The sequence below is a fragment of the Mandrillus leucophaeus genome, unplaced genomic scaffold (genome assembly GCF_000951045.1).
Source record: "Mandrillus leucophaeus isolate KB7577 unplaced genomic scaffold, Mleu.le_1.0 Scaffold425, whole genome shotgun sequence".
NCBI classification, from domain to species: Eukaryota; Metazoa; Chordata; class Mammalia; order Primates; family Cercopithecidae; genus Mandrillus; species Mandrillus leucophaeus.
In genome coordinates, this window is record NW_012104532.1 from 296,154 (window position 1) to 322,061 (window position 25,908).

At 36.5% G+C, this 25,908-nt stretch overlaps 1 protein-coding gene across 2 annotated transcripts in view; it reads left to right on the forward strand.

The window, feature by feature from the left end:
• Positions 1-25,908, forward strand: part of NF1 (neurofibromin 1) — a 301,105-nt gene that overhangs the window by 111,266 nt on the left and 163,931 nt on the right. For both annotated transcript variants that reach the window (XM_011993097.1, XM_011993098.1), the window contains exons 9-12: positions 15,879-16,052; positions 16,491-16,613; positions 16,872-16,946; positions 21,747-21,878. In XM_011993097.1, the coding sequence (XP_011848487.1) occupies positions 15,879-16,052; positions 16,491-16,613; positions 16,872-16,946; positions 21,747-21,878 (504 nt within the window). The remainder of the gene's footprint in view (positions 1-15,878; positions 16,053-16,490; positions 16,614-16,871; positions 16,947-21,746; positions 21,879-25,908) is intronic.

Sequence of the window (25,908 nt, forward strand, 5' to 3'; positions counted from 1 at the left end):
CCTGACTGGTAGGATGAGGCCTATTACTATAGTGGGAAAGGCCAAATGGAAGCCATTAAAGCTGCCTCTAACTAGAAAAATAGTAAATCAAAAACAATATTGCATTCCTGGAGCGACTGTGGAGATTAGTGACACCGTCAAGGACTTGGAAAGACTCAGAGGTGGTGATTCTCCCCACATCTTCGTTCATCTCTTCCATTTCGCCTGTGCAGAAGACAGATGGGTCTTGGAGAATGACAGTGGATAATTGTTAGCTTAACCAAGTGGTGACTCCAATTGCAGCTGCTGTTCCAGATGTGGTTTCACTGCTCGAGCAAATTAACACATCTCCTGGTACCTGGTGTGCAGCCATTGACTTGGCAAATACCTTTTTCTCCATTCCTGTCCATAAGACCCATCAGAAGCAATTTGCTTTCAGCGGAGGTAGGATATACCTTTACTATCCTACCTCGGTGGTATATCAGCTCTCCAGTTCTGTGTCATGATCTTACTTGGAGAGACCTTGATCGAGTTTCACTTCCACAACGTATCACACTGGCCCATTACATTGATGATATTATGCTGATTGGATTCAGTGAGCAAGCAGTAGCAAATGCGCTGGACTTATTGGTGAGACATTTGGGTGCCAGAGGATGGGAAATAAATCCGACTAAAACTCAGGGACCTTCTGCCTCAGTAAAATTTCTAGGGCTCCAGGGGTGTGGGGCCTGTCAAGATATTCTTTCTAAGGTGAAGGATAAGTTGTGGCATTTGGCCCCTCCTACAAAAAAGAAAGAGGCACAACGCCTAGTGGGCCTATTTGAATTTTGGAGGCAACATTTCTCATTTAGGTGTGTTACCCTGGCCCATTTATCCAGTGACCCAAAAGACTGCCAGTTTTGAGTGGGGTCCAGAACAGGAGAATGCTCTGCAGCAGGTCCAGGCTGCTGTGCAAGCTGCTCTGCCACTTGGGCCATATGACCCAGCAGATCCAATGGTGTTTGAAGTGTCAATGACAGATAAGGATGCTGTTTGGAGCCTTTGGCAGGCCCCTGTAGGTAAATCACAGCGGAGGACTCTAGGATTTTGGAGCAAGACCCTGCCGTCTTCTGCAGATAACTGCTCTCCTTTTGAGAGATAGCTCTTGACCTGTTACTGGGCTTTGGTGGAAACTGAACGTTTGACTGTGGGTCTTCAAGTCACTGTGTGACCTGAACTGTCTATCATCAACTGGGTGCTTTCTGACCCATCTAGCCATAAAGTGGGCCATGCACAGCAGCATTCCATCATCAAATGGAAGTGGTACATACAAGATTGGGCTCAAGCAGGTAGGTCCTGAAGGCACAAGTAAGCTACACGAGGAAGTGGCTCAAATGCCCATGGTCTCCACTCCTGCCACCCTGCCTTCTCTTCCCAACCTGTACCGATGGCCTCATAGGGAGTTCCCTATGATCATTTGGCAGAAGAAGAGAAGACTAGGGCCTGGTTCACAGATGGTTGCGCACAATATGCAGACACCACCTGAAAGTGGACAGCTGCAGCACTTCAGCCCCTTTCTAGGACATCCCTGAAGGGCAGCAGTAAAGGGAAATCTTCCCAGTGGGCAGAAATTTGAGCATTGCACATGGTTGTACACTTTGCATGGAAGGAGAAATGGCCAGATGTGCAATTATATACTGATTCATGGGCTGTAGCCAGTGATTTGGCTGGATGGTCAGGGATTTGGAAGAAGCATGATTGGAAAACTGTTGACAAAGAGATTTGGGGAAGAGGTATGTGGATAGACCTCTCTGAGTGGTTAAAAACTGTGAAGATGTTTGTATCTGTGTGAGTGCTCACCAGTAGGTGACCTGAGCAGAGGATTTTAATAATCAAGTGGATAGGATGACCTGTTCTGTGGATACCACTCAGCCTCTTTCCCCAGCTACCCCTCTCCTCGCCCAATGGGCCCGTAAACAAAGTGGCCATGGAGGTAGGGATAGAGGTTATGCATGGGCTCAGCAACATGGATTTCCGCTCACCAACGCTGGCCTGGCTACTGCCACTGCTGAGTGCCCAATTTGCCAACAGCAGAGACCAACGCTGAGCCCTCGATCTGACACCATTCCTCGGGTTGATCAGCCAGCTACCTTCTGGCAGGTTGATTATAGTGGACCTCTTCCATCATGGAAAGGGCAGAGGTTGGTCCTCACTGAAATAGACACTTACTCCTGATAGGGGTTTGCCTATCCTGCATGCAATGCTTCTGCCAAGATTACCATCCATGGGCTCACAGAATGCCTTACCCACCGTCATGGTATTCGGCACAGCAATGCCTCTGACCAAGGCACTCACTTTACGGCTAAAGAAGTGTGGCAGTGGGTTCATGCTCATGGAATTCACTGTTTTGTGTTTTTGTTGTTGTTGTTGTTGTTGTTTGGTTTTTTGAGACGGAGTCTCGCTCTGTTGCCAGGCTGGAGTGCAGTGGCTCGATCTCGGCTCACTGCAACTTCCGCCTCCTGGGTTCAAGCGATTCTCCTGCCTCAGTCTCCCAAGTACCTGGAACTACATGCATGTGCCACCATGCCCAGCTAATTTTTGTATTTTTAGTAGTGATGGAATTTCACCATGTTGGCCAGGATGGTCTTGATCTGTTGACCTTGTATCCACCCGCCTCGGCCTCCCAAAGTGCTGGGATTACAGGTGTGAGCCAGTGTGCCTGGCCACACTGGTCTTACCATGTTCCCCCACCGTCCTGAAGCAGCTGGATTGATAAAACAGTGGAATGGCCTTTTGAAGTCACAATTACAACGCCAACTAGATGACAGTACTTTGCAAGGCTGGGGCAAAGTTTTCCAGAAGGCTGTGTATGCCCTGAATCAGTGTCCAATATATGGTACTGTTTCTCCCATAGCCAGTATTCATGGGTCCAGGAATTACTCACCATCACCCCTAGTGATCCACTAGAAAACTTTTGCTTCCCGTTCTTGCGACATTACGTTCTGCTGGCCTAGAAGTCTTAGTTCCAGAGGGAGGAACGCTGCCACCAGGAGACACAACGACGATTCCATTAAACTGGAAGTTAAGATTGCCACCTGGACACACTTTGAGCTCCTCCTACCTTTAAGTCAACAGACTAAGAAGGGAGTTAACAGTATTGGCTGGGGTGATTGACCCTGACTATCGAGATGAAATCAGTCTACTACTCCACAGCGGAGGTAAAGAAGAGTATACCTGGAGATCCATTAGGGCGTCTCTTAGTATTACCATGTATTACCATGCCCTATGATTAAGGTAAATGGGAAACTACAACAGCCCCATCCAGGCAGGACTACAAATAACCCACACCCAGAGGAATCAAGGTTTGGGTCACTCTACCAGGAAAAAAACCACCACCTGCTGAGGTGCTTGCTGAAGGCAAAGGAAATACAGAATGGGTAGCCGAAGAAGGTAGTCATCAATACCAGCTGCAACTGCATGACCAGCTGGAGAAACCAGGACCGTAATTGTCATGATTATTTCCTCTTCCTTTTGTTAAAAATGTTTGTGCATGTATACACCTGTACTAAGAAAATATCTTCATTTTATTTCCTTTTTCTTTTATCATATGGCTTAAGATTTATTGACTTCACATCAGCATTTAAGTATTATTAACTTTTAGTATTTGGGTTGGGATAGATGTGTTTCTGGTTGTACGAAGGATAGTTGTATTATGTTAGGCGTAATTATGACCTTATTATTGTCTTTATTTGAAGATCGTGTATGATCTCGGGAGATGTGTATGGGTTCAAGTTGACAAGGGGTGGACTTGTGATGGTTAATACTGAGTGTCAACTTGATTGGATTGAAGGATACCAAGTATTGATCCTGGGTGTGTCTGTGAGGGTTTTGCCAAAGGAGATTGACATTTGAGTCAGTGGACTGGGAAAGGCAGACCCACCCTTAATCTGGGTGGCTACCACCTAATCAGCTGCCAGTGTGGCTAGAATATAAGCAGGCAGAAAAATGTGAAAAGAGAGATGGGCGTAGCCTCCCAGCCTGCATCTTCCTCCTGTGCTGGATACTTCCTGTCCTCCAGCGTCGGACTCCAAGTTTTTCAGTTTTGGAACTTGGACTGGCTCTCCTTGCTCCTCACCCTGCAGCAGCCTGTTGTGAGACCACGTGATCGTGTGAGTTAATACTTAATAAACTCCCCTTTATATAAGTATCTATTCCATTAATTCTGTCCTCTAGAGAACCCTGACTAATACAGTAGGGTGTTTTGTTTTGTTGTTTATTGGAAAAATAGAAATAAATAAAAAGCTATAAATTCAGTAGTACTCTTGAGTGAATTTACATTTTAATAATCACAGCTGTAGCTTTCTAAGTGTTTATTGGTTATTTGTATATCTTCAGGGAATTGCTAATTTTTCCATTGAATTGTTGTCTTTTTTTTTTTTGAGATGCAGTCTCACTCAGTCGCCCAGGCTGGAGTGCAGTGGTGCGATCTTGGCTCACTGCAAGCTCCGCCTCCCAGGTTCACGCCATTCTCCTGCCTCAGCCTCCCAAGTAGCTGGGACTACAGGCGCACGCTGCCACGCACGGCTAATCTTTTGCATTTTTAGTAGAGACGGGATTTCACCGTGTTAGCCAGGATGATCTCGATCTCCTGACCTCGTGATCCTCCCACCTCGGCCTCCCAAAGTGCTGGGATTACAGGCGTGCGCCACCACGCAAATTGTTTGTCTTTTATTGATTTGTAAGGATATATGTGTACATTTTTATTTGGTTTCGTTTTTAAACTTTATGAGTTCTTTTTACTATATAGATATTTACAATTTGCATGTAGTCACCTCAGCCTTGTTCTTTTTTGTCTCCTAGCTTTTTTGGTCAGACTTCTCTTCCCACAAGATATTAGTCATTTTATTGAGATATAATTCACATACCATAAAATTTATGTTTCTGAAGTGTAAAATTCAGCGATTTTACTACATTAACAAAGTTGTACAATCATCACCATTGTTTCTGTGCAGAACATTTTCATCTTCCCAAAAAGAAACCCGTTAGTAATCACTCCCCCCCGTTCCTCTCGCCTCACTCACAACTAGTAATCTAGTTTGTCTCTATAGATTTACTTATTCTAAACTAGACATTTCATATAAATGGAATCATTCAGCGTGTGACCTTTTTGTCTGGCATGTGCCAAGATTTTTGAAGTATGCTTTTTAATATTTCTCTGGTATTTTCTAGATTTAAAAGTTTAGATTTTTATATCTTTCTGGATTTTTAAAAAAGTATTATTTATTTTTTTATTTTGAGACGGAGTTTCACTCTCGTTGCCCAGGCTGGAGTGCAATGGCACGATTTCGGCTCACTGCAACCCCCACCTCCTGGGTTCAAGCGATTCTCCTGCCTCAGCCTCCTGAGTAGCTGGGATGACAGGCGTGCACCACCAGGCCTGGCTAATTTTGTATTTTTAGTAGAGATGGGGTTTCTCCATGTTGTTTAAGCTGCTCTCGAACTCACGACCTCAGGTGATCCGCCTGCCTTGGCCTCCCAAAGTGCCAGGATTACAGGCATGAGCTACTGCGCCTGTCTAAAAAATATATTTAAAAAAATGTATTACAAAAAAAAATAGCTGGATGTGGTGGCAGGCGCCTGCGATCCGAGCTACTCTGGAGGATGAGGCAGGGAGAATTGCTTGAACCTGGGAGGTGGAGGTTGCCGTGAGCTGAGATCACGCCACTGCACTCCAGCCTGGGTGACAGAGCGAGACTCCATCTCAAAAAACAAAAAAATAAAAAATAAAATAAGAAAATAAAATAGTATTCTCACCCTTTTCTACTCACATTCCCTCTAAGCTAGTTAGTGTTATTGGCTGGTATGTATTCTTCCACTCACATCTATTTACCCATACATTCAAATGCAAAGTACACATACATACGTAGGGTGGTGTTGGTTGTATTTTAAAATGAAATTATTTTATGCACATTACTCTCCCTCGTTATTTATCTAAGAAAGTATTTTAGCTGTTCCTCAAAATAGTTGATAGAGCTCTAACACATTCCTTTCAATATTAGGTAACATTCTGTTACACTAATGAGCCTCATTTACTCAGCCATTTTGCTGAATGGGTGGATATTCAGATGTTTTCAGTTTTTTGACACTATAGCTAAGCCTTAAGTAAATATCTTTTTCATATATTCTTGTTAACTGATGCTCTTAATTCTATAGATTAGAATCCAAAAACTGGGGGTTCCTGTGTCGAGAACATTTGCATTTAAAATTTGTAATAGTTATTACTAGATTTACATTCCCCAGTAGTTGCAGCAGGTCACAGTTTCATCCCCACTGAATTGCCTATTTTCCTGCATTTTTATCAGGATTAGCTGCTTTTCAATCTTTAAAATTTTTGCCACACTAATAAGGTAAGATAGTATCTCATCTCAGGTATTCTTACCTTCTCTTTCAGAGGTAAACTGTGTGATGTGATGGATATGTTAATTACCTTGATTGTGGTACTTATTGTAGAATATATAAGTTTATCAGAACATCATGTTGTACACCTTAAATATATACAATTTTTATTTTTCGATCATACCTCAATAAAGCTGAAAAATGGCATTCAGAAAGGAAGCAAACAGTATATTAAAAATATGTTATAAATTTTCAAGCATAGAATGATAACATAAGATTAGGAACAAGAATATGCATATAGATTAAACATTTATATCTGTGAATATTAATCCATAAATACGAATGTTGAAGGTGTTACAGTCTTGAAGAAAATGAAAATTATGTTGTGTACCTATAATATGAAAATAAAAAAATCACACAGAGGCATATACCTTCTCTCAAGGATGTATACTCGAGTATACATATTATTTATAATAGCCTAAATTTGAAAACAGCCCAAGTGTCCATCAGCTGGTGAATGAATAAACCAATGGTGATGCCTTGAAACCATGGAATACTATTCAGCAATAAAAAGGAACTAACTACTGACTCGGCAACATGTGTAAATCTCAAAAATATTATGCTAAGTGAAAGAAGCCAGGCTCAAGAGATGACATGCTATGTGATTTCTTAAAACTTCTAGAGTAGACAAAATTCAGGACAGAAAGCAGATAAGTGGATGTCAGGAGTGGGAGTTAGGGGAGGAGATTTATTGCAAAGGAGCAGTAGGTGATTGATTGTGGTGATGATTGAAATGTTCTATGTCATGATTGTGGTTGTGGTTACATGACTATTCTGAAAGTTCGTATTTAATAAGTGATATAAAAGAAAAAAGTATTGACCTGAACATTAATTTTCCAAATGAGAGCACTAATTAAAATTCTCAGATACTGAGAACAAAGATAGTATCTCATTATAATTTTTATTCTTTTTAAGGTTACTGAGGTTTGGAAACAGTTCATATGTTTCTTTGCCATTTGCATGTTTTCTTTTGCAGGTGTCTGTTGACTTCTTTACCTATTCTTCTGTTATGTTGCTTCCAGTTCCTTATGAATTTGCGAAATTTTTTGTATATTAAGAGCAGTAATCCTACATTTTTAGTCTGTAAATATTTTCCAGTCACCTGTTTCTTTTGACTATAGTATCTTTTTTTAAAAAGAAATATTTGAAATGTACAAAGAATGTAACAGTTCCCCATACTCCTATTAACATTTTTATATTTTGCTCGTCTTTTGAGAAATTTATATATGTGTCCACGAAAAGAGTCAAACTCTATAAAATATTTTAAGAGATTTATTCTGAACCAAATATGAGTGACACAGGCTCAAAACTGGTTGGGGTACAGCTTGGTTTGATATATTTTAGGAAGGCATGAAGCATCAATCAAATACATTTAAGAAATACATTGGTTTGGTTTAGAAAGGTGGGACAACTCAAAGTGGGGGCTTCCAGACTATAGGTAACTTTAAACATTTTCTAGTTGACGGTTGAGTTCGTCTGAAGACTTGGGATTAAAGGAAAGGAGTGTCCAGGTTAAGATAAAGGATAAAGGATTATGGAGACCAGGTTTTGTTGCGCGGAGGAATCTCTCAGCAAACTTCAGAGAGCAGATTGTAAAATGTTTCTTACTAGACCTAAAAGGGTGCCTGGCTCTTAGTCGATTATCTCCTGGATCTGGAAAGGAAGGAAGGAAAACAAAGGGAAAAGGGGATTCTCTATAGAATGTGGATTTTTTTCCCACAAGAGACCTTGCATGGCAATTTCAAGGTATGGCAAGAAAATATATTTCGGGGCTAAATATTTTGTCCTTGTCTCATAATGTTATGCCAGAGTCAGATTGAAAAGTAAGTCACGATATATAGGGTCAAATAAAACCCATCTGATGAGAACTTATGGTTTGTAGGGCATACCTCCCTTAGACCCCTTAGGTAGGAATTTGGGCAAGTTAAAACATCAGAGCTTAGTCCTTATATGGCTTTTAAAAGTTGTGAACAAGTAATACTTCCGTAAATTCTCACTTAATTACAAATCCCACTAATTTCTTTTTCTTCTTTCCTGGGAACAACCACTGCAAAGCATTCAATGTGGATTCTTCCAGTCTAGCTTTTACATTTTTATGAGGATGGGGAGATAGACAGATAGGTATATAGTTCAGTGTTTCTCAAAAGTGTGGTCTTTAGACCAGCAGCATCAGCATCACCTGGAAACTTGTGAGAAATGCCAGTTCTTAGTTTCTAACTAAATATTTAGTTTCTCACTAAAAACAGCAGTTTTTATTAAGTCCTTTCAAGTGGTTGTTAATGCACATTGAAATTTGAGAACTATTGTTCATCTAGGTCATTGGCTTTAACTGCTGTAAGGTGTTCCCCAAATTGAATATACCATTTTTTTAAAAAGAGACTAAGTCTTGCTATTATGTTGCCCAGGCTGGTCTCAAACTTATGGGCTTATGCGATCCTCTTCCACCTCAACCTTCAGATAGCTGCAGCTATAAGCATGCGCCACTGCACCCAGCTTGAATGTACCATATTTTAAATTCCATATTGTCAAGCATTTAAGTTACTTTTCTTTAAAAAATTAACATTAATGCAAAGGAAACAATTGGCAGAGTGAGAAGACAACCTACAGAATAGGAGAAAATATTTGCAAAGTATGTATCCAGCAGAGGATTAATATCCAGAATATACAAGGAACTCTGACGTCTTGACAGCAAATAAAAAAAAAAGAATCCAATTAAAAAATGGGCAAATGACCTGAATAGACATTTCTTTTTTTTTTTTTTTTTTTTTTTTTTTTGAGACGGAGTCTCACTGTATCTCCCAGGCTGGAGTGCAGTGGCGTGATCTCAGCTCACTGCAAGCTCCGCCTCCCGGGTTCACGCCATTCTCCCGCCTCAGCCTCCCAAGTAGCTGGGACTACAGGCGCCCACCACCACGCCCAGCTAGTTTTTTGTATTTTTAGTAGAGACGGGGTTTCACCATGTTAGCCAGGATAGTCTCGATCTCCTGACCTCGTGATCCACCCGCCTCGGCCTCCCAAAGTGCTGGGATTACAGGCTTGAGCCACCGCACGCGGCCCTGAATAGACATTTCTTAAAAGAAGACAGACACATGACCAACAGACACATTTTTTTAAAAAGCTCAACATCACTAGTCATCAGGGAATGCAAATCAAAACCACAGTGAGATATCATCTTATCCTGGTTAGAATGGCTACTATCAAAAAGACAAAAATTAGCAAGTGCTGGCAAAGGTGTGGAGATAAGTGAACTCTTAAATGTGGCTAGTGGGAATGTAAACTAGTACAGCCACTATGGAGAACAGTGAGAAGGTTCCTCAAAAAACTGCAACTAGAACTACCATGTGATCCAACAATTCATTGTTGGACATTTATCCAAAGGAAGGGACATCTGCACCCCCATGTTTATTGCAGCACTATTCACAATGGCCGAGATATGGAATCATCCTAAGTATCTAACAACAGATGAATGCATAAAGAAAATATGGTATATATACACAGTGGAATAGTATTCAGCCATAAAAAAGAATGAAATTCTGTATTTTGAGGCACATAGATTGAATTGGAGGACATTATATTAAGTGAAATAAACCAGGGACAGAATGTTAAACACTGCATGTTCTTGTTCGTACATGGAAGCTAAAAAAAGTTGATCTCATAGAAGTAAAAAGTAGAACAGAATACTACAGGCTGGGAAGGATAGGGCGCAGGAAGGGTAGGGAGCGATTTGTTAAAGGATTCAAAGTTACAACTAGATAGGAAGAGTAAGTTCTAGTGTTGTATACCACTGTAAGATGACTGTAATTAACAATATGTTACACAGTTTCAAAGAACTAGGAGGAGGATGTTGAATGTTCCCAGCACAAAGAAATGATAAGAGATGATGGATATGCTAATTACCTTGATTTGATCTCTGTATATCTATGGAAACATTACTATGTTCTTCATAAACATTAATACATCAAAAAATTTAAAATTAATAACAAAAGATAAAGGGCCCTGAACTCTAGTTTTAGAGCTGAATTGTATCCAGTCAGATAGTTTCTATGTTATATAAACATTCACTTTAAATTTGGAGCCGAAATATATTTGGAAATCCGTACTTTTAGTATGTTCATTTGTGTGTGTGTGTGTGTGTGAGGTAAACTTGGTTGGCTATTGGCAAATCTATTGGGTAGCTACTTAATAAAACATTTCCTTCCAGTGCTTCAGCTTTCTGATGCTTAGAAAATGTGTATATTTAACATAATATGCATTATCACTTTTGAAAGTAGCTAATTATTCTAACAGTTATTTGTGCCAAATTAGTAATGTGAGTTCGGGAACTATCAGTCTTTTCTATGGCCTGGAATAATTTAAATAATAGAAATTATCCGATTAGATAGAAATCATTATAAAATCATCAAGGTTAGAAGCTGTTAAGATTTCCTTTGACTTTTGCTTATCATTAGTTTTAAAGAAAAAAAAATTGACATAATGGAAATTTTCACTATACATCAGGAAGAAAATTCAGTGGAAAAGTAAGCTTCCTGTTCAGTCTTGACCTTCAGTTTATACTTTTCTTCTTAAGTACTGCTACTGGTTTCTTAATGCTATTTCTAGAACTAGCCTATCTATTGCCTATTTAAAATAACTCATTAATCACCTTTTATTTGAACTCCCATAAATGGATCTATGTAGGTTTTCTGTCGCTTTTTAAAACTTTGTATGCAGTAAAATACACACAAAATAAAGTTTACCATCTTAGCCATTTTTAAGTATACAGTTTAGTAGCACTATCTTTCACATTGTTGTGCAACCAATCTCCAAAACCTTTTCATCTTGCAAAACAAATTCTGTGTCTATTAAACAGCTCTCCTTTCTTCCCTACCCTCAACTCCTGGCAACCATCCTTTTACTTTCTGTCTCTCTGAATCATTGACTACCTCATATAAGTGGACTCATACAGTATTTGTCTTTTGGACATGGGCTTATTTTACTTAGCATAATGTCCTCCAGTTCCATTCGTGTTGCCATGAAAGACAGGATTTCATTCTTTTTTTAATGGCTGAAATAGTATTCATCCATGTTGTAGCATGTCAGGATTTCCTCCTTCTTTAAGGCTGAATGATATATTCCATTGTATGTGTATACCAACATTTTATTTATCTAAATTTATATGCCAGTGGATTTTTCGGTTGTTTCCACCTTTTGGCTATTATAAATAATGCTACTGTGAACATGGGTGTACAAATAACTTCAAGACCCTGCTTTTAATTCTTCTGAATATATATCCAGAAATAGAATTGCTGGATCATATCGTTATTTTATTTTTAATTTTTTGAAGAATTTCTGTTGTTTTTAAAGTCACTTTTGATGGTTTGTTCTTTGCAAGAAAATATATTTTTCAGTTTTATCAGTGCAGAGTTGTATATAATACTTACATATTTTACTTGTACAATTACATAAAGGTTATATTTCCATATTCTCATGTAATTATCTTTAGTATCCATGTTTGTAACTGTTTACTCATTTCTCTTTTTCCTCGTTCATGTTTACTATTTTATTGGTCTTTAAAACCTAGACTTTGATTTTGTTTCCTAGCATTTAAATTTTTCTGTTCCATTAATTTTAGCTTTCATTTTATTTATATTGTTATTTCTTGAGGCAATGGCTTAGTTCATCTATTTTCAGTTTTTTAAAACAACTAAAGTATTTGTAAGGCTCTAAATTTTTTTTTAGTTATAGGAATTGTTAATATATTCTGGTTATTCATCCCTTATGAGATACATTATTTGCAAATATTTTCTCCCACTCTGTGGATTGTTGTTTCATCTTGATAGTGTCCTTTGTTATACAAAAGTTTTTATTTTGATGAAGTCCAGTTTATCTGTTTTTTTTCTTTTGTTGCCTATGCTTTTTTGGTATCATATACAAGAAATCTTTGCCAAATGCAATGTTGGAAATATTTTTTTTCCTATATTTTCTTCTAGGAGTTTTATAGGTTTACTGTTAAGTTTTGGTCTTTGATCTGTTTTGAGTTAATTTTTGTATATGATGTAAGAGAAGGGTCCATCTTCATTCTTTTGCATGTGGATAATCAGTTTTCCTAGCATCATTTGTTGAAAAGATTCTCCTTTCTCCATTGAACGGTCTCAGCACCTTTGTCAAAAATTGGTCATATGTGTGAGGGTTTCTTTCTAGGCTCTCTATTCCATTGGTCTGTATGACTGTGCTTATGCTGGTACCACATTGTTTTGATTGCTGTAGCTTTGTAGTAAGTTTTCAAATAAGAAAGTGTGAGTTATCCAACTTTATTCTTTTTCAAGACAATTTTGACTATTATGCAGTTCTTTGAGATTCCATATGAATTTTAGGAGGGGTTTTTCTTTTCTTTTTTTTTTTTTTGCAAAAAATACCTTTGGGATTTTGATAGAGATTGCATTGAATCTGTATATTGCTTTGGGTAATATTGTTACCTTAACCATCTAGGAACGTGGGATATCTTTCCATTTATTTATGTTTAATTTCTTTCAGCAGTGTTTTGTAGTTTTTTATTGTATAAGTTTTTCACCTTCTTAATTCCTGTATATTTTATTTTTGATGCTATCATAAGTGGAATTGTTTTCTTAATTTCGTTTTTGTATTTTTCATTGCTAATGTATAGAAATCTAGCTGATTTTTGTGTGCTGAATTTGTATTGTGACTTTGAATTTATTAGCTCTAACAGATTGTTTTTGGTGTGTATGTGTCATCTTTAGGGATTTCTACAGATATATCATCTGTGAGTAGACATAATTGTGCTTCTTTCTGTCCAATTTGAATGACTTTTCCATCTTTTTCTTGCCTACTTGCTCTGTCTAGAATTTCTAGTATTATGCCGAATAGAAGAAGAAAAAGTGGGCATCACCATCCTGTTCCTGATCTTAGGGGAAAAACTTGCAATCTTTTACTATTGAGTATGTTGTTAGCTATTGGTTTTTACTATATGGGTTTTATGATGTTGAGGAAATTTCCTCCTATTCCTAGCTTGAGTGTTTTTTATCATAAAAGGTGTGAACTTTGTCAAGTGGTTTCTCTGTATTGATTCAGATGATCATGTGGAGTTTCTTCTTCATTCTATTAATGTAGTGTATTACATTGATTTTTTTGTTGTTGAATCATCTTGTGCTCCTGGAGTAAGTTTCACTTGGTCATGTGTGTCATCCTTTTAATAGGCTGCTGATTTTGTTGAGTTTTGCATCAGTATTCCTAAGGTATATTAGCCTGTAGTTTTCTTGTAGTATTTTTGTCTGGCTTTGGTATCAGGGTAATGTTGGACCATATAACTAATGAGGAAAAGTGTTCCCTTCACTTTAGTTTTTTGGAAGTGTTTGAGAAGCATTCTTTAAATTTTGGGTAGAATCAACCAGTGAAAGCTATCTGGTCCTGGCCCTTTCTTTGGGAGCTTTGTGATTACTGATTTAATCCCTTTACTAGTTATAGTTCTGTTTAGATTTTCCATTTCCTCATGAGTTAGTTTTGGTAGATTGTGTGTTTGTAGAAATTTGTCTATTTTATCCAGGTTATCCAAATTGTTGGCATATAGTTTTACATAGTATCGTCTCATAATTCTTTTTATTTTTGTAAAATCAGTAGTGTCACCACTTTTTTTCTTTTTTGGGAGGGGGGGGGACGGGGGTGCGGGGATGGAGTCTTGCTGTTTCTCCCAGGCTGGAGTGCAGTGACACGATCTTGGCTCACTGCAACCTCTGCCTCCTGGGTTCAAGCGATTCTCCTGCCTCAGCTTCCCTAATAGTTGGGACTACAGGCATGCACCACCATGCCTGTGTAATTTTTGTCTTCTTAGCAGAGATGGGGGTTTTACCGTGTTGGTCAGGCTGGTCTTGAACTCCTGACCTCAAGTGATTCGCCTGCCCTGGCTTCCCAAGGTGCTGGGATTACAGGCATGAGCCACTGCATCTGACCGTGTCACCACTTTCATATCTGAGTTTAGTAATTTGGTGTTCTTTCTCTCTGTCTCTCTTTTATTTGTTTCTTTTTTTGTTAAACGATCTAGCTAGAGTTTTGTTGACTTTTTCAAAGGATCAGCTTCTGGTTTTGTAATTTTTCTCCATTGTTTTTCTGTTCTCTGTTTTCTCTCTAATCTTTATTATTTTCTTTCTTCTGCTAGCTTTGGTGTAGTTTACTCTTTTTCTAGTTCCTTGAGGTGTATAGTTAGGTTGTTGAATGAGAACTTTCTTATTTTTTAATGTTTACAGCTTTACATTTTTCTTTTAGCCATGCATTCACTGCATCTTATAAGTTTTAGTATGTTATGTTTTCATTTTCATTTGTCTCAAGTTATTTTCTAATTTCTTTTGTGATTTTTTCCTTTGATCTGTTAACATTCACAAATTTTCACGTATTTGTGAATTTTTTAGTTTTTTATCTGCTGTTGGTTTTTCATTTCCATTATGATCAGACAACATACTTTGTATGATTTCAATTTCTTTAAATGTATTAAGACTTATTTTATAGCCTAACATATGATCTGTTTTGGAGAATGTTCCATGTACACTTGAGAAGAATATATTATGCTGGTGTTGGGTGAGTTTAGTTCTTGACTTGTTACATTTGAGCATACATGTAGGTGGAGATGTGAGATACTCATTTAGGAGAAAAGCCAAGTGAAGAAATTTGTTAATGAACTGTAAAGAGGGATTAACATCACAAGAGTAGGTAATTTTTTTTGAGAAACAAATTTAGAGCAACAGAACAGCCTTGAATATATTCCTATTTAGAAGGCTGAAGGTTGAATATAACCTGGTGTGTTACAAAAGGGTGGAACAATTTATCATAGGCCAGAGCCAAGATAGTATAATATTTAGACTTTAAATATCAAAAAGAAGATATGATCAGCTGAATTCAAAGTTGAAGGCTAGGCGTGGTGGCTCACGCCTGTAATCCCGGCACTTTGGGAGGCCGAGGCAGAAGGATCACTTGAGCCCAGGGGTTCAAGACCAGCCTGGCCAACATGGTGAAATCCTGTCTCTACTGAAAATACAAAAATTAGCCAGGCATGGTGGCAGGCGCCTGTAAACCCAGCTACTCTGGAGGCTGAGGCAGGAGAATCGCTTTGACCCCGGGAGGCAGAGGTTGCAATGAGCCGAGATTGTGCCTTTGCATTCCAGCCTGGGTAACAGAGGAAGACACCATCTTAGGGGGAAAAAAAAGTTCAGAAAGCAGCTTGTTTGGGAAGGACTGTTTTTTTGTATTCATTTAATAATTCAATAAAGAAAATAGAAAAAGCATGTTTTTTTTTTTTAAATTTGAGAAACATTTAAATGATGACCACTACTTAAATTATGAAATTGAAAACTACAAATATAAATTATGCCTTCTTTATAGTATGAGTTTTAGAGGCTGTTAATTTGCTATAATATTAGGTAAATCTGGAATAGAAGAAACTTCATATATTATCTTATCGCTATATTTGCATTCTGTAGAAGTTATTTCTGGACAGTCTACGAAAAGCTCTTGCTGGCCATGGAGGAAGTAGGCAGCTGACAGAAAGTGCTGCAATTTCCTGTGTCAAACTGTGTAAAGCAAGTACTTACATCAATTGGGAAGATAACTCTGTCATTTTCCTACTTGTTCAGTCCATGGTGGTTGATCTTAAGGTAACATGCTTATTCTTTCTCTACTACAAACTTTGAGAAAATGAAATGAATTTTCTAGCATAAGTATTTTTTCAAAGATAATTGCTGACATTGAAGTTCTGATTCTTTGTTAAGTTCATAGGACTTTCTTTTGTTTTTTCGTGTTCATCAGCCTAAATGGATTGAGAATATGAAGAAAACACCATTTTCTTAAATGAGCATAAATATACAGACTTAGGTTTAAAATAATGTGTCTATTAGGACCTGAAAGGAACCTATATTATAGTATAGGAAGAGTTGTATCAGACTGATGAACTACAGTATTGGTGCTTTGTGCTTCTTCTGGCAACTGAATTTTACTGCCATTTGTGTGGGTAATGTGTTGATGTTATTACATGTTAGTAAAGAAATACTGCATGGGCATTTAAAGGCTTTTGTTTTCTGTTGGGGTTTTTATAGAACCTGCTTTTTAATCCAAGTAAGCCATTCTCAAGAGGCAGTCAGCCTGCAGATGTGGATCTAATGATTGACTGCCTTGTTTCTTGCTTTCGTATAAGTCCTCACAACAACCAACACTTTAAGGTGAGAGCATTGGTTTTTATCTAACTATGTTTACTGATGCTGTTATCCTTTATAAACAAAAAGACTAGAGAGATTAATAGGTTTACTTTTATTGGTATTTCTCACTATTATGTATTGATGTTCATTTCAAGACCTTAAAAACTTAGTGTTTTTAAAAAAAAAAAAAAAAAGTTCTATTTGCTGTTTTTTTTGACTTCATTTGTATTACTGAGTATTTTTCTCATAGAAATAATCTGCTTTGTTTTTCTTTTTCTATAGATCTGCCTGGCTCAGAATTCACCTTCTACATTTCACTATGTGCTGGTAAATTCACTCCATCGAATCATCACCAATGTAAGTCCAAAAGGTATTGCTAAATTACTAAAAAAAATTTTTTCATTCTTTTCTTTGCATATTTCTTTTTAAGAAATGCACTCTTGGTTTTCAAAAAGGTTCTGAATTTAGATGTATGAAATAGGAAAATTTCTCCACAGTGATTATATTTGATTATTGATAAATATTTGTATTTTTCATATTAAGTTTGACTTAATTTTTCATATTAAGTTTCATATTAAGTTTGACTGAAGGGACCATATTAAGGAAGATGGAGTTAATAAGATGCTTTGGAAAGATTAAATCTAAAATGTTTTATTCAGATCAGAAGTCCTTGAAAAAAATGCCACTGAAAATACAATTTAAAATTTTCATCCCAAAGCTTTTCAAACATATTATTTGAATACTCTTAGCCCTTTCACAGCATTTGATACATTGACTTGCCACCTTACCATTTAAATTAAAAGTAATAGTATTTATGTTGTAGTCTAGTATAGCACATTGACAAAATGATGGGACTGTATTTGATGGTACTTTTAAATCTTTTGATCCTAAATTCATTCATAGTGTAAAATTTCATTTTTCTTAAACAAAATGAAATATTAGCATACTTTAAAGTAGGTATTCACAAGATACAAAAGCATATCAGACAAAGTAAGTGAAATCATTAAAAGGTACTTGTGAAAGCTTCAACTCTGATGTGGAGACATTAAATAGACAGCAAAACTTTATCAGATGTGGACTGTGGATTTTAAAAATTCTATTCTTGTACTTATGAACAACCCTATTTTGAAAGTTCTCAGGTGTTATTTTCCATTGTTCCACTTTTATCAAATGATAGATACTCATTTATGGGTAAAATGGTCAACATTTTCCTTCCTTAAAGGAGGCTTTAATCATTGATAACTTAGTATATTTGTCCTGTTTATAATCAAATTCCATTTTAAGACTGTGCCTCTGGTGAGTTGAAAATAACTCTTTACCCTCATTTGCCCTGAATGTTGTATTTATTTAAAATAAATGCTGCCCATATTCTATCCATTCCTGCAGTGGAAAATTCACTATTGATAAAGCTATTTGGTGACGCATTTAATTTTTCTCAGCATGTGTTTAGTGAGCATTTTGGGAGGATAGTCCTTTGTTGTGCAGGATGCCTTGGGCCTTGCAGGACCTTTAACATCTCTGGCCTCACTTCATTAAATGCCAGTTGTGCTGCATCTCCCCCATCCCTAGTCATTATGAACAAATAAATATGCCTGAAGGAATGATACTTCCTCCCTTAGTTGAGTATCACTGAGTTAAATTGTAGGTAGAAGTAACATTGAATATGCTTTGTTTCAAAAGGGAAAGTTTAATGAAGATTGTAAATAAGGTATGTTTGTATTAAAAACTTTAAAAAAATTACTGTACTTTTGTCAGCATAATGAGCCAGGGCATTGTACCTTAAAGGTTTACTTTCAAGGCCATTGGAAAAAAAGATGATTTCCACCCTGAAGTTTATGTTTAACTCAGAAATAAGACATTATTGCTTTTTTCTGCTGTGGCTCAGAACACTGAAAATATTCAAAGAGTGGATAGCTTTACATAAGTGCTTAAAATTTGTTTATAATAAACCCAAATATATACTTTTTTTGATATTTTGTGGCTAGTTACTTTAATTGTGAAATATTTTTGTCTACAATTGACTATATAGAGCACTTTCAAGCATGGACTTGGCACTGCTGTAAGTGGCTGAGCTGCTCCTTTCTGGGTTCCAAGCATGCCTGGAGTGGTGCTTCATGCATGTCTCAGTGTACTTGGTGAAAGTGGCTGTGCATCCTCTTCTACTCTAATGAGCACTGCATGTGTGGAGGGTGGAGTGTGTCTGTATCAGAGATCAAGTTATATGAAAATCTGTTTTTATAAAGAAAAAAACTACATTGATTTTTAAATATTAAGTATCAGTAGCTTTTCAATGAAATAACTTGAAAAGGAACATAAATATTAGTTCAAAGTATCTTTTTAAATCATGCCTTGTGTAGTGATACTTTTTTATTATAGATTGTGTGAGAAATTGTTTCTCCTTAGGATATTTTCCCCCTTGGTTTGAGGCTAATCGCTGTTGAATCTGAAGTATTTTTTTGGTTGAAAAGGACTATTTATAAAGTGAATATACAAATTTATGAGATTGACTATTTTAGAGTTTCATTGAAGATATTTATTATGGAAATATTTTTGTCTTGAAAAATCACATGAAATTATTCTTAGATATTTGGACTTCTGATCTTCATTCATAGTGTAAATTTTTTTTCTAATGATTCTTGGTTCAATGTACCTCATAAGTTCTCTTCTCCCATGGTTCTTTAGCCAGTCCACACATTTTTTTTTTAAAGTATCACGTTCTCAAATAAGATAAAAGTTTTACTGATGTGTATTGAGGGTTTGTGTAGAAGTAGTAAGATGTTTGGAGTTCTACTTTTGTAAAACGTACTCATACTCAGTTCATAAGTACTGAGTTTAGATCTAAAATATTCCAGCATTTCTTCTTAGAAAATCTTAAAATATATCCACTATTTGATTCTTATTGTAATGCAGGTTCCTAGCAGTTGCTAAAATAGTAGTAGTTGTACTGTCCTCTTTTTTATTATGATGTGCCATAAGAGATGAATTATAGTTGTAAGATCTATGTTATATAATCTTCATAGACTTCCTTTAGGTTAAATTAGATATGTAATTGGGAAATTTAAAAAGTAGTATACACACTTATGAACCAATTATTTTAGCCATCACTGGTACATGCTATAGCTGGTGTATTACGTATTTCTGTTTTTTTCCTTATGACAATTGATCATAATTTACATATAGATAGTTCACATACTGAAAATGAGATGATTTCTTTCTACTGAGAGGTTGTAGTTGAAAGAAATTATTTCCAAGGCATTTGAAAATTATTTAAATCTCTTGAGGAATTGCCACATAATTTGTTCATATTATGTCAGGGTTGCCATTTGGCTATAAACATGGTATTTTCAAGGAAAAAAAGAGTAAGTCTTCTTTAATTGACTGGTGTTCCGGAAGGACACATTTAGTAACTGCTCAAAATACTAAACTTTTTTGCCAACCACATGATATCTAGTTTTTCGTGCTTATTTTATTTGAAAATGTGTCTTTTACTTTAAAATGAATATATTATGAAAAATGAAAACTATGAAAATTACTAAATCTTAAGCCTAACGTTATTTTATATGGTGCACCTGGTACCACAATACAGTTTAAAAGCTATTTTTAAAATGACACAGTAATTTGAATAGGATGTTATATGGGACATCTTTCTTAGTTTATCAGTTTCTGACAAGATCTTATGAGATGTGTTGGGTGAGGAAGACCCTTCACTCAATGTACGTTGCTATTCAGCTTTTTGTTACTTTAGGCTGATTAACACAAGCTGTGTAATTTAGTAAGTATAAGGAAATCAAGTTGCATTGGTTGCTTTGGGCAAGTCAAAATTGCAGAGAGTTGGAGGAATCCATTATACTATCAGACTAAAAATTGATCATGTGTAGGAACTAGATTAAATGAAGTAGGAGTTGAGGGAAAAGTGTAAACAACCATACTGTCCCAAAAAAGCATTTCTTCCCTCCCAGTTTTGGGATTCCTCCCTGAATGGATTTCAGTATTCAAAATGTGTATCATAAGTTGGTTTTATATTTTACTATCTGGCGAGCAGGATTTGTAATCCACAGTTTGGGTTAAAGTAACGTAACTTGATGCTATTCAAAATATTCTGAGAATTCCAAGTGAAGAAATTAAAATGTTGACACTTGAATTAGCTTAGTTTTGAATAAGAAAAAATCTGGGAATGAGACGTGAGAGATGTGAGGCTATTAAATCTCTCTTATCTACAATTTGAATGTGTTATTCTTCCAGATTTTTTTATAAACATCTGGAGTATTATAAATTAGAAGCCTACATTTTAGGTCATTTCATGCATACTCTACATATATAGTGAAAATTCATCCAGTCAGTTTTGTATTAACTGATAGACTTTAAAGATAATAGTGATTTTCATAATTGTCATTTTTTAATAATATATCAAGTCATTCATTTTAAAGTTAAAGATACACTTTCAAATAAAATAGGCATAAAAACTAGACATCAAAGCAAAACAGGTTAAACTGAAATAGAAAATACACGAAATAATTTTTTAAAAAATGTTTCGCTAGGATCAGTTTGTCTTTGTTTATGGTAATTGTTAGTCTCCCATGTATCATGTCATCATTGCATATCAATTTAAGATTATAGATTTACTTAATAGTTTTATTTCATTTACTAATTTCATGTTGTAATTATCATTGTTTTCTGTAAACGTATAAGTAATGGTTTCCCACATACACTTTTAATATTGTGTTGAACCACTAATCACTTTTAAAGCTTTGATAATAGCATTCTTACCTGGGAAAATATATGCCATTTATGCATGTGTTCCAGAAATTATAAAACTTGAAACTTAAAAAAAAGAAGATCGACTACAGATTAGCTCTCCGAAGACTTTAGTTTTCAAATTCACTGGCTTATCATTGAGAAAAGATAGTCTCACATGCACATGCTCATGAAGTGAGCAATTTGTCTCATGCTCACTATTATGTTTTATAATATAATGTGTATGAGTTAGTGTTTGAATTAAAGACGTTGTTTGAAGACTTTGGAAATCATGGTGTGTGTTTGCATGGTCTTAGAAACTTCCTGACAAAAAGATAAAACTTAAAACTACAGTGATAAACACAGTATACAACTCATGTAATTTTGTACTTTCTCTTCCTTATGGTCTTTGTTTTTCTCTAGTCGGCATTGGATTGGTGGCCTAAGATTGATGCTGTGTATTGTCACTCGGTTGAACTTCGAAATATGTTTGGTGAAACACTTCATAAAGCAGTGCAAGGTTGTGGAGCACACCCAGCAATACGAATGGCACAGGTAAGATAAATCATGAATTTTGAATCTCACCTCCTTTCAATTGCATTTTTTAGTGTCTTTATCCCATTCCTGCTGCTTTGATTATTTTAGAGAATTGAAGGGGTCCTTCATTTCTTCTAAATGTTGTGGTATGTTGTATGTAGAATATTGTTGAATACTAGATAATAATGTTTATTTTCCACTGTTCCCATGAGTTGAACTTACTTTTCTTAGATAAATGTTCTCACAAAACACTGAAAGTCTTAATGAATGTCACCTTTTTTTCTGTTTTTAAAGTTTTTTTCTCTTTAAAACTTTTGAGCAAAAATATTTTGATTAGCTTCTCACCTTTTGGGGATGAGTAAGGGAAGCTGACTCCTGGGTTAGAGTGAATGTTGCTGCTAATGCACATTTTAGCTCATTGAATAGTGACTATTACATATAAGAAATGAATACAATTTAGAGTTTTTGTATTTAAAATAAAAATATTTTATATTTCAACAAATATGCTTTGAGCCTTTACAAATGATAGGTACTTTGATACTGACATTTGACTCTAAACTTAATAAAAAGCAGACTTAAAATTGGGTATTCTCACAGATTATTACTCTTAATATGGAATTTAAAAACTCCTATGGAATCAATTTAAAAAGATAATTATAAGATTGTGGAAGTCAGTTTTTGGTGTTTATGTATAGCAAGAGTATTATACATGGCAACTCTTGACATTGATTGGTGGTGCTTTGTCTTCTGCTTCTTATTTTCTATTCTTATTGGCTGCTGTCGCTCACATGATCAGATGCCAACCAGTCACTGTTTTGCATGGCAGTGGGCTTCTGTGGCTGTAAGTATGACCCATTGTAACTACCTCAGAAAAGTCCTTGGTTTCTTTGACTTTTCTGTGTATAGTTACCATTATAGTCACATTTTGTCATTTCAACTGAAAATATAGCATGTCTTCACCTGTTGGTTTTATCTAGTAAATTAGTCATTTCACAGTTACGAGAAATTTAAACAGCTTCCTCCCTGGCATGCTTCTCTTTTTCTAAGTCCCCTTAGTCAGTGAAATAATTTGGTTTTATACAGTTGTGGTTCACTCTTATCCAGTTGTCAGTAATTATTTCTGAGGATAGTTTATCTTAGATGTTCAAATACAGAAGTTTTTTTATGTCATATAATTTGGGATTATTGAGCCTAAAAAATATAGCTAAAAGATCATGACAGTGATGTTTCCTTAAGTAAACTTTAAAATGCAAGGTTACCTTTTAGTTGACTTTTTGTAATGCCAAGTACTTCATTTTTTTTTAAGTTGAAAAAATTTTCAATACAGGTATAAGTTAATTGGAGGTAAGCATAAATAATAGCTGCTTAAATGTTATTTAACAAGACACTTTTTAAAAATCTTTAAAAACTACTTGAAATAAGTTGTTTGAAAGTTATTTATTGACCTGTTTATTCCAGAGACCTTCTGGGAAATTAGAAGTTTATTTGACTTTTTTGTTTTAAGTTTACTACCTTTTCTGGTAGAAAATTAATGGCCTCCAATAATAGGGCTTGGTGGAAGGTTAATATTCACTTCCTATTTAACTTCAACATCCACTTTACCAGCTGCCCATGACTTTCTGTGAATAAGGACTAAAAATGAAACTAAATGATTATTTTGAACAGAGGTAAAATTTGATTGGTAGTCTGAATATGTCCTCTACACTTAGAAGTTATTTTACTTCTTAGCCCTAGTTGTAAGCTGATTCTCAGAGCTACATATTATTTTACTGAAAAACCATAACTAGAGAGGATTTCCTCTTTTGGCCCAAGGACCCCTGTAATAAGAATTTAGTTTTTATTTCTAATTGTTTTCTGAAAATATCAACATACATTTAATTTTCAAAATCATTCTTAAGCTGTTTATGTTTTTGAAATGTTATATGTATGTATATTTGTACATAATGACTGAAGGACAGCTTTTGAGCTGATATATCCAGGAGAGAAAATAAATAGCAAATTTAATATGAAACAATTTTTAGAATAAGAAAATTTTAGGTTTTGAATGGCTGTTAGAGTAAAATCTCACCCTTCATAAACTTGGTGAGTTAACAGTCAGATAACTAGTATGGAAGTATTGACCTTCTATTTGCCAGGCAAAGGTGCTAATGCCAGGGAAGCATGACAAACTAAACATACACAGTACTTCCCCTCACCGAGACTCCAAGCAAAAGGCTTGTAGCTTTTGCTTGAAAATCCTATGAAGAACTCACACCGGGTACAGTGGCTGACGTCTGTTAATCCCAGCACTTTGGGAGGCCAAGGTGGGCGGATCATCTGAGGTCAGGAGTTCGAGACCAGCCTGGCCAACATGGCAAAACCCCATCTCTACTAAAAATACAAAAATTAACCAGGCGTGGTGGTGCATGCCTGTAATCCCAGCTACTCAGGAGGCTGAGACAGAAGAATCACTTAAACCCGGGAGGCGGAGGTTGCAGTGAGCTGAGATGGCGCCATTGCACTCCAGCGTGGGCAACAAGAGTGAGAATCTGTCTCAAAAAAACACAAAAAAACTCACTACAGGTGGCATGGAGTCTGGCAACACAGGCAAATATATATAATAAATGGTTTACAGATAATACCTAACGTCAGTTTTTCTTACTGTTGGCACTATTAACATTTTGGACTGGATAACTCTATTATAGGGAGCTATTCTGTGCATTGTGGGATATTCAGCAGCATCTCTGGCCTCTACCCACTAGCTGCCAATATTTCCTTTACCCCCCAGCCCTCCCCGTTATGAAAACCAGACATGTCTCCGAACATTTCCGGATGCCCCCTGGGGGACAAAATCACCCCCAGTTGAGAACCACGGTATTACAGAGTGTGTTCAGTGGGTTGTCCCTCATTTGTATTGCCTCAAATGATTTGAGACTCTGATAAACCTGTGCCATTAGCTTGCTTCAGAAGTAGCAATCAAGGAGTTCTATTGCAAAACAGTGAAAGTAAAATAATACCTGCTTCAAGGTTTTACTAACACTTTGTATTTTGGAGAGACAAGTTACTTGTTGGAAGGAGCTAATTATTTGAAAATTTTCTCTTCGACCAAGATAGAATCCTGTCTCTGTCGCTTCCAGCCATCATTGATCCTCTTTCTTTTGGAACTCTGGAATACTTCTGATTCTTCCACAAGGTGTCCCTGCAGATATTTGAATAAGGTTATTCTGTACTCCTAGAATTCTTTTTATCTTTATATAGTTTCGGCATTTTATTCTTTTAGCTCTCTCTTTTTTTTTTTTTTCTTCTTGAGACAGAGTCCCACTCTGAGTCCCACTCTGTCACCCAGGCCGGAGTGCAGTGATGTGATCTTGGCTCACTCCAACCTCTACCTCCCAGGTTCAAGTGATCTCCTGCCTTAGCCTCCCGACTCACTGGGGTTACAGGCACCCACCATCATGCCAGCTAATTTTGTATTTTTAGTAGACCATTTAGCACCATTTTGGGCAGGCTGCTCTTGAACTCTGACCTCAAGTGATCCACTTGCCTCTCTGTCTCCCAAAGTGCTGGGATTATAGGCATGAGCCACTGTGCCTGGCCTCTTTTAGCTCTCTTTGAAAGTGTATGTGTGTTTGTTGGGTCTGTTTTTATAGCTAGGGAAACTGAAGCTTAAAAAGTTATTTTAATAACAAATGCATGGTTAATGAGTCGTCAACCAGAGTTAGTTCTGAGGTTTTTTGACATTCAGTTCAGTGTCTTTATCAGGTTCTTTAGTTCTTCTTCACTAGCAAGTTAGGTTGATGAAAGCATTAGCTTTGTCTGGCTTATTCAACACTGAATCCCTAACTTTTGAACAACATCTGATACATACTGGGCATTTAGTACATGTTTGCAGAATGAATGAAGGAATGAATTTCTTACTTGATCTGGTTTCAAAATCCTCCTCCAGGCCGTGTGCAGTGGCTCACGCCTATAATACCAGCACTTAGGGAGGCCGGGGCGGGCAGATCACTTGAGACCAGGAGTTTCAGACCAGCCTGGCCAACATGGTGAAACCTTGTCTCTACTAAAA